Source organism: Physeter macrocephalus, chromosome 9 (genome assembly GCF_002837175.3).
Source record: "Physeter macrocephalus isolate SW-GA chromosome 9, ASM283717v5, whole genome shotgun sequence".
Classification (NCBI taxonomy): Eukaryota; Metazoa; Chordata; class Mammalia; order Artiodactyla; family Physeteridae; genus Physeter; species Physeter macrocephalus.
In genome coordinates, this window is record NC_041222.1 from 48,553,298 (window position 1) to 48,567,763 (window position 14,466).

General features: G+C 38.3%; 1 protein-coding gene across 9 annotated transcripts in view; it reads left to right on the forward strand.

The window, feature by feature from the left end:
* RIC1 (RIC1 homolog, RAB6A GEF complex partner 1) overlaps positions 1-14,466 on the forward strand; it is a 174,437-nt gene that overhangs the window by 124,274 nt on the left and 35,697 nt on the right. For 5 of the 9 annotated variants that reach the window (XM_007108079.4, XM_024126775.3, XM_024126774.3 and 2 more), the window contains 9 exons: positions 896-1,012; positions 1,503-2,231; positions 3,789-3,947; positions 4,030-4,166; positions 6,016-6,302; positions 7,166-7,357; positions 9,767-9,944; positions 10,099-10,287; positions 11,132-13,725. In XM_007108079.4, coding sequence (XP_007108141.1) covers positions 896-1,012; positions 1,503-2,231; positions 3,789-3,947; positions 4,030-4,166; positions 6,016-6,302; positions 7,166-7,357; positions 9,767-9,944; positions 10,099-10,287; positions 11,132-11,420 — 2,277 coding nt within the window. In that variant the 3' untranslated portion in view covers positions 11,421-13,725. Of the gene's footprint in view, positions 1-895; positions 1,013-1,502; positions 2,232-3,788; positions 3,948-4,029; positions 4,167-6,015; positions 6,303-7,165; positions 7,358-9,766; positions 9,945-10,098; positions 10,288-11,131; positions 13,726-14,466 lie in introns of those variants that run through there. The other 4 variants (XR_008618234.1, XR_003681263.2, XR_003681261.2 and 1 more) reach the window with 3 other exon arrangements.

Genomic DNA, 14,466 nt, shown 5'->3' on the forward strand with positions numbered 1-14,466 from the left:
CGGGAGAGGCCACAACAGAGGGAGGCCCGCATACCACAAAAAAAAAAAAAAAAAAAAAAAAAAAAATGCTTTTTCCTCTTTACAAGTGAAAATGACTTGATGTCTGAGATTCATTTTAAAACAGTGCTCCTGAAACTTAAAGCTGGGTGATAGGGTTCAGTGAAAATCATTATACTAGGTTCTCTACTTTGGAGTTTGATTGAAATTTTCCTTAATAAAAAGGCAGACTATTTCCTTCATTCTTGAAGTCACCACCCATGATATCTTCCTCTCCTCAATAATCCATCCTGAATAACTCAGAATTTTTAGTAACTCCCTTATTCAAGGACCATACATAGTGGCTTATTTCCTGCTATATTTTTACCTGACTTTCCAAGCCCTCTTTGAAGGTCGGTTACCATCAGCATTTTTTCTCATAATATCCCTAATTTAGCCAGATTGTTCTCACTTTCCCAGTAGAACTATTTTATCCTACCTCCGTGTTGTTTATATTGCATTCTTCAACTAAAGTACCAACGCTTTTTCTCCCACTCGTGTATGTTAACCTCACCCTTCAAGTCCCACCTCATCCTTGAAGCCCTGTCTAGCTGTGCCTGCCAGGTCACTGAAGCGATGTCTCATTTTTATGAACTTCTGAAGGTCTTTTAGTTTTTCCAGGATAATTCAGCTCTGCCCTCAATTTTATGTTCACTTGCATTGTTCATTAATTACATTGTGTTAAGCTTGTTCTACCCTAGCCAGACAGCTCCTTGTACTTCCACAGAGCCTAGCAGAATGACTGTACATAGTACACACTCAGTATTGTTTGTTTAACCTGTAAACCTTATGCAGTGGTGGGGGAGATGCTGAAAACATACCTATTAATTTTTATGAATACAGTTTATTTTTCTTTCAGGCTCGTGATGCAGAGAGCATTATGCTGAATCTTGCAGGACAGCTCATCATGATGCAGAGGGACAGATCAGGCCCTCAGATCCGTGAGAAGGACAGTAACCCTAACCAAAGGAAACTTGTGAGTAAAGTGCAAGTCATTTAAAACGTTAAGAATGTATGGGAGGAGGATGAAGGAATAAAAGAATTTAAGAGGAGAGTATTATCTTGTGATTTGGAAAGTGAGTAAGTACATAAATAAGTCTTAAGCCTCTGGGTACAAGACTTTTGTGAAGGGTGGAAGGTGAGGTCCTAAAATGATAATAAAATGCTCTGTATGCCGGATGTTACTGCTTAGGCATTATTATTTACAAATTCTAATGGAAAAACAGGATGAATTGGTGAAGTTCCTTGGGGTGGGGAGGGTGTTCTCTTGGGTTTTTTTTAGATTTAAATACACATACTTTGAAAGTCAGGGTACTATTGTTAACTCTGACTCTAAATAAATTCCCCTAATTTTCCCCAAAATTTACACTATCATTTTGAAAGACTTGGGAAACTAGTACCTAGGATAACTTAGGAATCTACAAATTTAATAGGGAAAAAACTGATTTCTGTCTCTCCTTCTCCAGCTGCCATTCTGTCCTCCTGTTGTACTAGCCCAGTCTGTTGAAAATGTCTGGACCACGTGTCGAGCAAATAAACAAAAGCGTCACCTTTTGGAGGCCCTCTGGCTGAGCTGTGGAGGTTCAGGGATGAAAGTTTGGCTCCCTCTCTTCCCTAGGGATCACCGTAAGCCCCATTCCTTCTTGTCCCAGCGGATCATGCTGCCTTTCCACATAAATATCTACCCCCTGGCTGTTCTGTTTGAAGATGCATTAGTCCTTGGTGCTGTCAATGACACTGTACTCTATGATTCTTTGTATACTCGGAACAGTGCTAGGGAACAGCTGGAGGTGCTCTTCCCTTTCTGTGTTGTGGAGAGAACCTCTCAGATCTACCTCCACCACATTCTACGTCAGCTGCTGGTGAGGAACCTTGGGGAACAAGCCTTGCTTTTAGCCCAGTCCTGTGCCGCGTTACCTTACTTTCCTCACGTGCTGGAGCTCATGCTCCATGAAGTGCTGGAAGAAGAAGCTACCTCACGGGAGCCCATTCCCGACCCTCTGCTTCCCACTGTGGCAAAATTTATCACCGAGTTCCCACTCTTCCTGCAGACAGTTGTTCATTGTGCCAGGAAGACTGAATATGCCCTGTGGAATTACCTTTTTGCAGCCGTTGGAAACCCGAAGGACTTGTTTGAGGAATGTTTGATGGCTCAGGATTTGGATACTGCTGCCTCGTACCTTATTATTTTACAGGTAACAATTCTCTTCTTACAAAGGTATAAGAATTATTGAGCGTAAACCTAGAGGAAAAGGAAGGCAAATGTCCTCTGTTGGCACTGTGATTGTGTTTAAAGAACTATTACAGTCATGTTTTCTGTTCAGTTTTTATCTTTCCTTTTGAAGAACTCAGTCTTACCATATGATGGCAGAAAATTTCTTTACTATCATAAAGTAACATTTCAGGGTTGTGTTTTTTTAATCCTGTTTGTCCATAAATAGGCCTAAAACAAATTAATGAGTTTACAGTATTATTTTGAATAATACTTAAGTGTATGTATACATATATGTATATACATATAGTACATATAATGATATGCACATATTACATAAGATTATTGAAATATAAGAAACATAATAATAAAGAATTATTTTGAATATCAGTGGGTTTGTCTGAGCCTCCACAATAATCTCTCTCCTTACAGTGTGGAATTGCTGAGGGGACTCTGATTAGGCTCCCCATAGCAAGCACGGAAGACCCAAACCTGCCACAGTAATTACACAGTTTTTCTCGAAATAATGGGTTCTTTGAGACTCCTGAAAATTTGTTTCATTATACATTTGACAAAAGGGCTTGATAGTTTGCTTTCCTATTAGTCTGATGTGAATTTAATAGGTTACATTTAAAAGTTCTTTAAAATTACTGCAGAGTTGTTTTCATTGATTAAAGAAGCTAACCATAAACCTGGTTTGAAATTCTGCCTGAAGCAGTTTTCCTGTCAGTTTATTTGCTTCATGGCAACTGATTGAAACCAGAGGGGATATTCAGGCAGAAGCTGGGTGGCCCTGCGATTCTGTGATTCCTTGGGTATTCTTAAAAGGCCACACAGTCATAAAAACAAACAATAAATGCAGCTGTTTTTTGTTTTAGGTCACTCCTTAGACTTTCAGTGATCTCCCAAGCAATGGAATTGAAACTTGATCAGAATTCCTAAGTTGCTGTGGATTGTAATTACAGTTGAACTTGCTGTTAGGCACCTTTCCATGAAGGCCAAGGCAAGCAGCAAGTTTAAATTTGTGAAAAAATTACAGAGAATCTCATTGTGTAGCAGGACTACATACTATTGCCCAAAGCAAAGATATTTTTTTAGTCACATTCTCAGAAAACTCTCTGTCACAGGAAATAGACCTGAGCTTTTTTGGAGTCAGGGAGACAAATTTATATTCTTTTCTATTGATCTTCAACAAGTTATTTAACTCAGTTTTCTCATCTGTAAAATGGGAATGATACACATATTTTGAGAGTCACTAGGAGAAATGAGAGAAGGTATGTAAGGTTTATGTAAGATATCTGGCAATAGTGGGAGTTCAAGAAATCATACATTATATTACACCAGCAGAGTACTTGCCTCACTTTTCCTTGTATGGTACTTTTTAATGCTCCTTTTAATTTTACTGTTAAAGTATCCCCATGTTGTAGCTGCATTACTTCTCTGGGTTTAGGGCACCGTGGAGATAAAGAATTGCCTATATCTTCCCAAGTCATTTTTAGTATATAAAAGGAATTCTTGTCTTCCTTGGTTGTTTTTCTAGAACATGGAAGTCCCAGCAGTAAGTAGGCAACATGCCACCCTTCTGTTCAACACAGCCCTGGAACAAAGCAAGTGGGACCTGTGTCGACACATGATTCGATTTCTTAAAGCCATTGGCTCTGGAGAATCTGAGACGCCTCCATCCACACCTACAGCTCAGGTTAGTTGCAGAATTGCACAGCTTCTCTAGGCCATTACACCCACGTGGCATCTTCCTCTAACTGTACGGTGTGTAATCATAGGAACCCAGTTCAAGTGGTGGATTTGAGTTCTTCAGGAATCGAAGCATCAGTTTATCCCAGTCAGCTGAAAATGTTCCTGCTAGTAAATTCAGCTTACAGAAAACACTAAGTATGCCGTCTGGCCCTTCTGGAAAAAGGTAAAAGAATGAAGAGCCGTTACTGGTTTTAGGGCATTCTGTGACACATTGCATTTCAGGGTATTTGTAAAATTGCATCTTGGGAAAACAGCTATTTGATCCAATTGCAATTCCTTTTTTCTTTTTTTTTTTTTTTTTTTTTTTTGCGGTACGCGGGCCTCTCACTGTTGTGGCCTCTCCCATTGCGGAGCACAGGCTCCGGACGTGCAGGCTTAGTGGCCATGGCTTACGGGCCCAGCCACTCCACGGCATGTGGGATCTTTCCCGGACCGGGGCACGAACCCGTGTCCCCTGCATCGGCAGATGGACTCTCAACCACTGCGCCACCAGGGAAGCCCAATTGCAATTCCGTTTTACATTCCCAAAAGGCTTCCCTTTTTTCTTTCTCCAAAGTTCACTTCTTTATTCTTTGTACAGTTTCTGCCCTTCGTACTGGAGTAGATCTTGATGTGCCCAAGCTGAGTGCCACTAACTTTAAATTACCTCTGATAATAGAGGACCAGAATAAAAAAAGAAGATAGATAAATCTGCAGATAATTCAAAAGCCTTCTTACAGTTAGCAGTTTTACCCTTCTTTCCAACTATACCTCTTGACAAAAAGTAAAATTTAGTTCTCATGTACTTGACTCTCCTGTGACTCTTCTGAGTGGAGAAGTCATTAAACAGTGGAAGCCAAAAAGAAATGTATCCTGGAGCCTGAAACCTACATTACACATAGATGGGTTATTGTCTCCTGAGAGGAAACTATGAACTCATTCTGAACGTTATAAAATAGAATTTCCTCTGCTTTGTGAGGTCCTTGTATTCCTTCCTGTGTTATTTGGTTCTGTGTGTATTCTTACAGTGCCTGACATGTAGTGAGAGCCTATTGAACATTTTTTATTGTGATGTTTTACTGCTTTTTCTTATCACATCCATTAATACAGCCCCATTCCCAGCACGCGCGAGCGCGCGCGCGCGCACACACACACACACACACACACACACACAAACACACCCAGTTATGGGTTATAAACAAGTTAAATGCAACCATGGAGGATTGTAAACAATTGCCAGGCAAACAGTAGCTTCTCAGCCATGCCCTGAATTTAAAAGTGCTGGCTAATATATACTAAGCACTCACTATGTGCTAGGCACGGTTCTAAGCATTTCCATGTGTAGGTCTTTCAGTCCTTACAACAGCTCCATATGGGTAGATACTGTTCCACATTACACAGGTGAAAAACAGAGGCCCAGAAAAATAAACTTGCTTTATGTTCGTACAACTAATGTGTGGCAGAGCCAAGATCTGAATGCAGGCAGTCCTGCTCCAGTACTGCCTCTTGGTGAAAGCACCCCGTCACCCAGTGACCAGACCAGTTATACCACGTCAGTTTATGTGAATACGGGACAATAGACTATATTTAGCAGTTAATTTTTAAAAATCCGTTTTGTTTTTATGTGTCTATAAAACTCACATTAAGAGACTTCATTTCAGTGTGCTTCTCTCTCGTTAGTTTCTTTGATCTGATCTTCCCTCTTTTCATTGGTCTTTTCAAATACAGCATTTATTTGCTCCCTTTCTTTCCTTTATGCAGCCACCATCCTCTTCCTGGTTTGACTTTGTCAGTCTCCTGTTCTTTCCTATTCTGTTTTCATTATACAAATATGTTTTAAGAGGCTACTATGATCCAGGTGTTGTTTAATAGATTGTGGTATCACATGGAGAAGCCCTAATACTTCATCTTCAGTCAGAATTAGATCTTAGATGCCTTACCTCCTTGTCAGTGTTTTCAGTGCTACTTCATAAAAGTATTTGAAGTCCTCCAGTGAAGATTGTTCTGTAGCTTTCTTGTGTTCCCACTTACAGATGGAGCAAAGACAGTGACTGTGCTGAGAACGTGTATATTGATATGATGCTCTGGAGACATGCCCGGCATCTCTTAGAAGAAGTTCGGCTAAAGGATCTCGGCTGCTTTGCAGCCCAGCTGGGCTTTGAACTAATTAGTTGGCTATACAAGGAACGTACCCGAGCTGCCCGAGTAGACAACTTTGTGTTAGCCCTGAAGAGACTCCACAAAGATTTCCTGTGGCCACTTCCCATCATCCCAGCTTCTTCTCTCAGTTCTCCTTTCAAAAATGGAAAATACCGAACAGGTAATGTAGGCTTTGTGTTACTTGTACAGGGAGGATTGTATTTTGCTCCAAATATTTAGATATTTTGCTGTTAGTTGATATTCAAGGAAGTCTTTTCATTCCAAGGTCAGAACAGATAAAAGCTAACTTTTCGTGCATCACTTGGAACATCCACCATTTGACTAAGGATGTAAATAAAGTAGAACATATGTCTCTAGGTCTTACGACCTTGAAGTCTAATTTATAAATCCAACCAATTGTTGTATCAGATGATCAACAAGTTGAGCATTGACTGAACATAGAAGCTCCCACATTTTTTTTTGTAGGAAGGAGTTCTTAATCACAGACCTCAAAATGAGCTAAATTGTGACTTACCTGACAGGACTCATTCCAGAGAAAGGATAAAAATGCATCTTGAGAGTTTGGGCCATCTTCTAAATTAGGAGAGAGGACAAAGTGAAACTGTACTTTGATAAAAGAAAAAAGGTTTTTAGTTCAGGTCTTTTAAAGAAGACTGTTGTAATTATTACCACTTATGAAAATTCAAACAAAAACCTTTATTATGGCATTTGGAAACTTCATGTCATGTTAAAACCAAGGAAAATCATTTAAAGATGAACAGAATAAAGTTTTGCCTGGTTCTGGTAAGATACATGATGATATAAGATGACTGCTGGGTGGCGTTATATAGTCAGTCCATTCTGTTACAGTTCCACATCCCTGGTTCAGTGGATGGATGATGCAGTGTAGGGACAGTAATTAGCTCTGAACTTTTAGTATTTGGGGTTGGTGAGGGAAGAGAAGCTGAAAGAACTAAATTGGAAATGGCAGTGTGTGCACCTTTAATTCGCAATTTTTTCTTTGTTTTTGGACCTACCTTGCAGTGGGAGAGCAGCTGTTAACGTCCCAGTCAGCCGACCCTTTTTTGAACCTTGAGATAGACGCTGGCATCTCTAATGTCCAACGAAGTCAGAGCTGGCTCGGCAACATCGGCCCCACGCATCATGAAATAGACACAGCCTCATCGCATGGACCACAGATGCAAGACGCCTTCCTTTCACCTTTATCTAATAAAGGTAGATATCGTTTTAAACCCTAGTTCTTCTTCAGTTCCTGTGGAGGAAAGTTTATATGCTATAGCACTTCAGAGACAGAGCTTCACTCTTTTCTTTCAAGATATGTCCTTGAGGATTAGCCATTAGTATCTGCTGGAGAGGTGGATAGTTACTAGAACAAGGCCATATTGGCCTTGATGATACTTTGCCATGTTTCTTTTAGATAAATGAAATAGGTAAATTCTCATTACAGCTCAGCACTAATAAATGAAGCTTTGTAATCAACTTTGATGATACAGAAACACTAACTTTGAACCTCAAGTAAGCAAAATGTTACCCGTGTGTAAAGAATTCCATTCTTCTCATAGGTAGACCTGTATCAAAAAATTGTACCCAGTTATCTTCTATTTTTTTATTTCACTGATACAAATTTATGGAAAAATTTTTTCTCTTATAAATTCCTGCATGATATCCTTAATTTTGCCTCTTAGCCTTCAAAGCCAAAATATTACTGTCTGACCCTTTATCGAAAAATGTGTGTCAACTTCTGCACTTATAGTAATGGTTACATTACAGATTGAAGAAGTTTTAAAGTGATTTATGTTGTTTAGGTTTATATAAGAACTTAAGTAGCAATTGGTCTGATTTTCTGGAGTTTTATAATGGCCAGGCATTCACCTGATGTTTGATTTTCAGTGTGTCATCACTGTTACCGGAGCTTCTGCTATGTGGAGAGGCATATAGCTGCCATGACTTTCTTTGTAAATTTTGGTAGAATACATGTAAAATTTACTGTCTTAGCCATTTTTAAGTGTACAGTTCAGTGGTATTAACTACATTTGTATTGTTGTGCAACCAACCTGCAGAACTCTTTTAATTCTTTTCATCTTGCAAAACCAAACTCTATACTCTGAATAACAGCTCCCCATCCCTCTCTCCCCCAACTCCTGGCAACTACCATTCTATTTTCTGTCTCTGTGTATTTGTCTTTTTGTGTCTGGCTTCCTTCACTTAGCATAATGTTCTCAAAGTTCATCCCTGTTGTAGCATGCATGGAAATTTCCTTTCTTTTTAAGGCTGAATAATATTCCATTATGTGTTTATACCACATTTTATCCATCCATCAGGGGACATTTGCATTGCTTCCACCTTTTGGTTATTGTGAGTTATGCTGTAATGAATGTGGGAGTACAGTGAACATGGGAGGTCTCTTCGAGACCCTACTTTCAATTCTTTTGGGTATATACCCAGAAGTAGGATTGACAGATCATATGATAATTCTGTTTTCAATTTCTTTCCCATAGCAGCTACACCATTTTACATTCCTACCAACATTGGCAAGGATTCCAGTTTTGCCACATCCTCACCAACACTTATTTGCTGGTTTTGTTGATAGCAGCATCCTAATGGACGTGAGGTGGCATCATTGCTTTTTTTTTTTAGAAAACTTTATAAAGAGATCACTTCAAACATATTTAAAAAGGAGAAATAATAGTATGATGGACACCCTCCCGCCAGCCCCCACTCCAGTTATTACCAACTCAGGAACAAATTTGTTTTATCCACTTTCCCCTTCCTGTATTATTGAACTAAATCCAAGACATGATATATTTTATCTGTGAACATTTCAGTATATATTTCTGAAGACTCTTCTTGAAAATAATGATAATCATACCATTAACATCTCTCTAAAAATTTAATAGTAATTCCTTAATACCATCAAATATCCAGTAAATATTCAAATTCCAACTGTTTTATAATGTCATAATTTTTTTATGGTTTGAATCAAGATCCAAATCAGATTCCCACACTGTGATTATGTTTTTTAATTTTCTTTTTAGTGATTGTTCCCCCTCCCCATCTCTTTTTTTTTCCCCCTTGCAATTTATTCATTGAAGAAACTTGCTTCTGTGGATTTTCTCATGATGTGGATTTTAGGTTATTGCATCTTCATGGTTTAAACAGTTTCCTCTGTATTTCTTGTAAATTGGTAATTGAATCTAAAAACATGATCGGGAATTCCCTGGCGGTCCAGTGGTTAGGACTCTGTACTCTCACTGCTGAGGGGGCCCAGGTTTAATCCCTGGTCAGGGAACTAAAATCCCACAAGCCGCGAAGCATGCCCCCAACCTCCCCGCCCACACACACACACAAAAAGACAAATTATTGCTAGGTGTTTTTTTTTTTCTTCAGGTGGGCAAGACTACTTCTTAGGTAGTATGAAGGCACATAACGCCTGGTTACCTCTCTAATTTTTTTTTATATCTACTACTATTAATGTAACATGGGAGTTTTAGTAGTGGATTTAATGTTTTGGTCTCAAAATCCTGAAGAGAAATCAACATCTGAGAGACAGCTAATATTTATAATGAAAGGAAAACATATTTTCTGCATGAAGGTAGTTTGTAACTTTTGGCAATTCTTCATCAGGTGATGAATGCAGTATTGGTTCAGCCACAGACTTGACTGAAAGTAGCTCCATGGTGGATGGAGACTGGACAATGGTCGATGAAAATTTCTCCACACTCAGTTTAACTCAGTCAGACCTAGAGCACATCTCCATGGAGTTGGCAAGTAAAGGGCCTCACAAATCCCAGGTTCAGCTTCGGTGAGTTTCTCAGCATTTTGAAAGCATAGAATGCCTACTCAGGATATTTGGGCAAATTGGGTATGGAGGATACTTTCCCGATAATGATTGCCCTTATGTACATCTGTAGATCATTTTTAGTATCAGTCATTTTTGTTTCTGCTTATATATGTAGGTATTTGCTACACATCTTCATGGAGGCAGGATGTCTGGACTGGTGTGTTGTTATAGGCCTGATTCTCAGAGAATCCTCAATAATCAACCAGATTTTGGTTATTATACAATCTTCAGAGGTAGATGGAGAGATGTTACAGAACATAAAGACAGGGCTGCATGCTGTGGACAGATGGGCCTCTACAGATTGGTAAGTGCTAGTTTCATTAGGTTTGTTATCTTCACTGTCCTTTGGTGAGTCCTGTCCTTTCACATTAAGGCTTAGTTCTTGTTTATTTATTTGGAGATTTTTTAGGTTGCCAGAAATAAAAACTCCTTTTGTATATTCATTTTAAAGGCTAGTTTCTTTAGTTACCATTTTATACCAGTTTAGATGAGTAATATGCATTGAGATAGTGTTGGTCAGTGAATACATGTCACTGACTCAAGACTGATGCAGTACACATGATCTTAGAACTAGGGTGGAACTTGTGATTTTTAGTTCTGTCAAGTTGACGGTAATAAGCTAAAAACATCTGCTTTGAGAAGATAAAAATTTAAGGTCTGTGTGAATTTAACATTCCATGGCAATTACTAACAAGCCCAAATTAATAGTAGTGAATGAAGTTAAAAGAGCCTGGGATTCTACCCCTGTGTCACCAGTTATGTGTGGATTTGGGATTTCCCTTACTTGGGTCTAGTTTTCCTTAATTGGTAGATTCATTCATGTTAAATGTTCTCTGAAGGTCCTGTTTTTCAAGTCTGAAATCCTATCGGTGCTTAAGATTATAGAATATGATTTTTAATCGTAACACTGGATAAAGAATATCAGTCTTTGCTCTTTGTGCTCACACTTACATTATGTGCTGCTCCCTCTATGGTGGCCTTGGCACCTAAAAAGCCTTTCCTCCCGACCCTTCTGTGCCTCCTCCCCTCCCCCACAATCTTTCATTGACCTTACTATATCAGTGCTTAGTAGGAATTCATCCATAACATGCTAGGGAGCCTTTTGAATGTGGCAGAAGGAGAGCTAATTTCCTTTTTCTTCTACTTAGTCCTGGATATAAGCCATTTTTAAACATCATTAAGCCACAACTGCAAAAGCTCAGTGAGATAACAGAAGAGCAGGTCCAGCCTGAAGCCTTCCAGCCAATAACTGTGGGTAAGACTCCTGAACAGACTAACCCCCGGGCAGAGGAGAACAGGAGCTCCTCCGGCCACGGGAGCATCCCCCAGGGCGAGGTCGGAGGTAGCAGTTTGGTCAGCCGGAAGGAGGAGGACACAACCCGAGCAGAGGAGGAGGAACCTTTTCAGGATGGGACTTACGACTGTTCTGTGTCCTAACAACAATGGGTGCCGTCACCATGGGCAGTATTAATTAGCGGCAGCATGCAGCTGAGGACACTGTGACCTAGTTGGATGATTTAACCAGGGAGAGAACTCAGCTCAGAGACTCTGGTAAGGTATTACTAAATTTTAACTAACTCTTTCTCCTCTAAGAAATCTCTTTGAGTCCATAAAAATGTGATATCAAAAAAATCATCTTTCATAAATTTTTTAAGCTGCAGTGGAAGTAATAAAGAATATTGTACAGATGTACATGAAAATATTTTGGTTTTATTCTTAAAGGTTGGTAGCTCTTAAACCACAGGGATTGTTTTGCCCCAGATGAGCAAAACACTTTTCACTACTTACAGCTTCCTATGTTTTCTGGTTCAGCGTGTGTTCAGACTGCTTTTTAAAAACCAATGCTAAGGTGCTTGCTATAGCTCATCAAGTACTTGAGCTACCTGTATGCCCCCTTGGATCAAGAGCACTGGCCTCCCTAACTGGGCCTCTGAATAGATGCCTGCCCTAGCATAAGAGGTGCCTGTATGAAGGAGATATGCTCCTCTTCTAGCCTGTTAAATCCCGGTCCTGAATTGATGGAAGCTATTTACCTGTGAGTCAGTATGCCTGCTTTTTAGCAAGCTTGGTTCCTGCTAGGTCAGCGTGCGCTGAGGTCTGAGGAGTTCTTATCAATTATGCTATTAGATACCACTAAACTATTTTATATCAAAGAATTGTTATCTTTTTGTGAGTACTCTTGTGTAAGTATACTCAAAGGCACTGTTCATATTTTTAGGGCTTGTACTATAATTTGTAAGGTTTTATGCTGGATTCTGCATGGCTATAGATACTCACTCTTGGAACAAAGACAGGGCTTGCTCTTCTTTCCAAATACAAGCAGTCTTCATAGAGGAAGACAGGTTTATTGGCTTGGTCATTAAGGTAACAGAAATGGTCACACTGATCATGAAATGAAACAGGTTTTGTGCAAATTAATGTAGTTTCTTATTTATTGCTTTTGTAAATTGAATAAAAATGGACTTTTATGTAAATAGACTGCTGAATCCTGTATTATCACGGCTACTAAAAATTAGTATGTAAAGAATGCATTCTTCATTGTAACTTTTTAAATATTTTATGTATTTCTAGAAATGACAAACTTTAGTTTTCATACATTATGAAAACATGACTGCATACTCAATTGCTTTAGACTGAACACATACCCACTGTATGTACATCAATTACCTTATAACAGTATTAATTTAGATAGCTTGTTTGTACTGTGCAATTTGAACAAAGGAATGCAATGTTATTTTTTACAAAAATGAACTTATTTTTATAATAACAATGTATTTGATGTGGACCAAATTCATACCACTATGTAAAACAGCCTCTCTTCTCATAGTGCAATTACAGTTTAGAAATAAAACTTGGTCCTCTATCCTTGCTTTTTAAAGTAAGTGGCTAGCTTTAGTTGTCCTAGCCAGGTTTCCTTTCAAGGGAAACCCAAAACCATTTTGAAAATGCTTTGTTCATAATTCATCAAACGGTTTTAAATTATTGAGTTTGGTAATTTACTATCACTTACTTTTCACATTACAAGTGCAATAATTTCCCATACAAAAACTCCTGAATGGGTGGAATATGTGATTACTGGTACCTGGTCCTTCTGGTGCTATGTTTATTCAAGCCTTTGTTTTAAACCACCTTTCCCTGAATTTTAAGATAGAAAATGTTTCCCATGTGAGTACATGCAGCCCAGCAAGAAACTAAACTGAAGAATTTCTTCTCCTGTCCTAGTCCATTAGGAGAAGAACTAGCATTACTTCTGTGTTTGGTGTGAGTATTTAGTCAATAAACATGACTTACCATTGTAAACAGCTATGATCTTTTTCAGGTATCCTAATGTGCTGCTGGGTTCATCTTGCACTCTAAAAGCAGGGCACCAGTAAGTTAACTGTATTCCTGTGGTTAACGCCATGAACGAAACTTTTCTTTTATAAACTACTTGTTTTTCAACTAACAGATATAGGTGGCCCCAAGGCAAAAGGCAACTTTACAGAAAATTTCTCTTTGGTAATGTGTTACATACTTTAATTTTTTAAATTCATATTTTAATTTTGCCTTGTTTGGATCACATATCGACTGTTTAAGCCATAATTTTAAACAATGAATTTAAATATTCAATATAACTATTTGAAGTTTAAATTATTTGCTGATACCAAAACAAGAAGTCATTTGGGCGTAGAGTCAACCTTTGCTTGTAATTAAAGTTGCTGCTACTTCTGTAATGTGTATTTTTTTACTTGGTAAAGGGCAATAAAACCATTACATGAACTTTTGTTTATTCATCATCTCAAATTAACAGCAAAAAGTATATGTATTGAAAGTCATAAAACCATTCTTTTCATTATATAATTCTCTTAGAATTTTCCTTATGAAATAACTAGAAATTTAGATTTTAAATGTGTATGCAGAATTATTTAGAATAGGAGCATCAAGAGGTGGCAGCATCCTAGAGGCATGGCAATAAATAGGCAATTGGAACAGATGGTCCATATTGATGACATGGAAAATATTCAAAATATAATGAAAAAATGATATAAAATTACACATACCAGAGGAAACTAGTCATCTCTAATACGTGTGACTAAAATAATAGGTGGAATTTTGACTTTTTCCTATTTTCCTAAATCTGCTTTCTGTCTCTGAATTTGCCTGTTCTGGACATTTCATCTAAATGGACTTATATAAATATGTGGCTTTTTCTGTCTGGCTTTCACTTAGCATGAGGTTTTCAACTTTGTATATTAGTAGTTTATTCCTTTTTAAGGCTAAATAATCCATTTTATGGATATACTACATGTTTATCCCATTCATCAGTTGAGGGACATTTGGGTGGTTTCCACTTTTTGACCATCATTAATAATGAACATTGATGTACAAATTTCTGGGTGGACATATGTTTTCAGTTCCCTCTAGCAGTGGAAATGCTGGGTCATATAACTGGTTAATTTTTTTGAGGCAATGCCTAATTACCAAGTGCCTGTGCCTTTTTTTT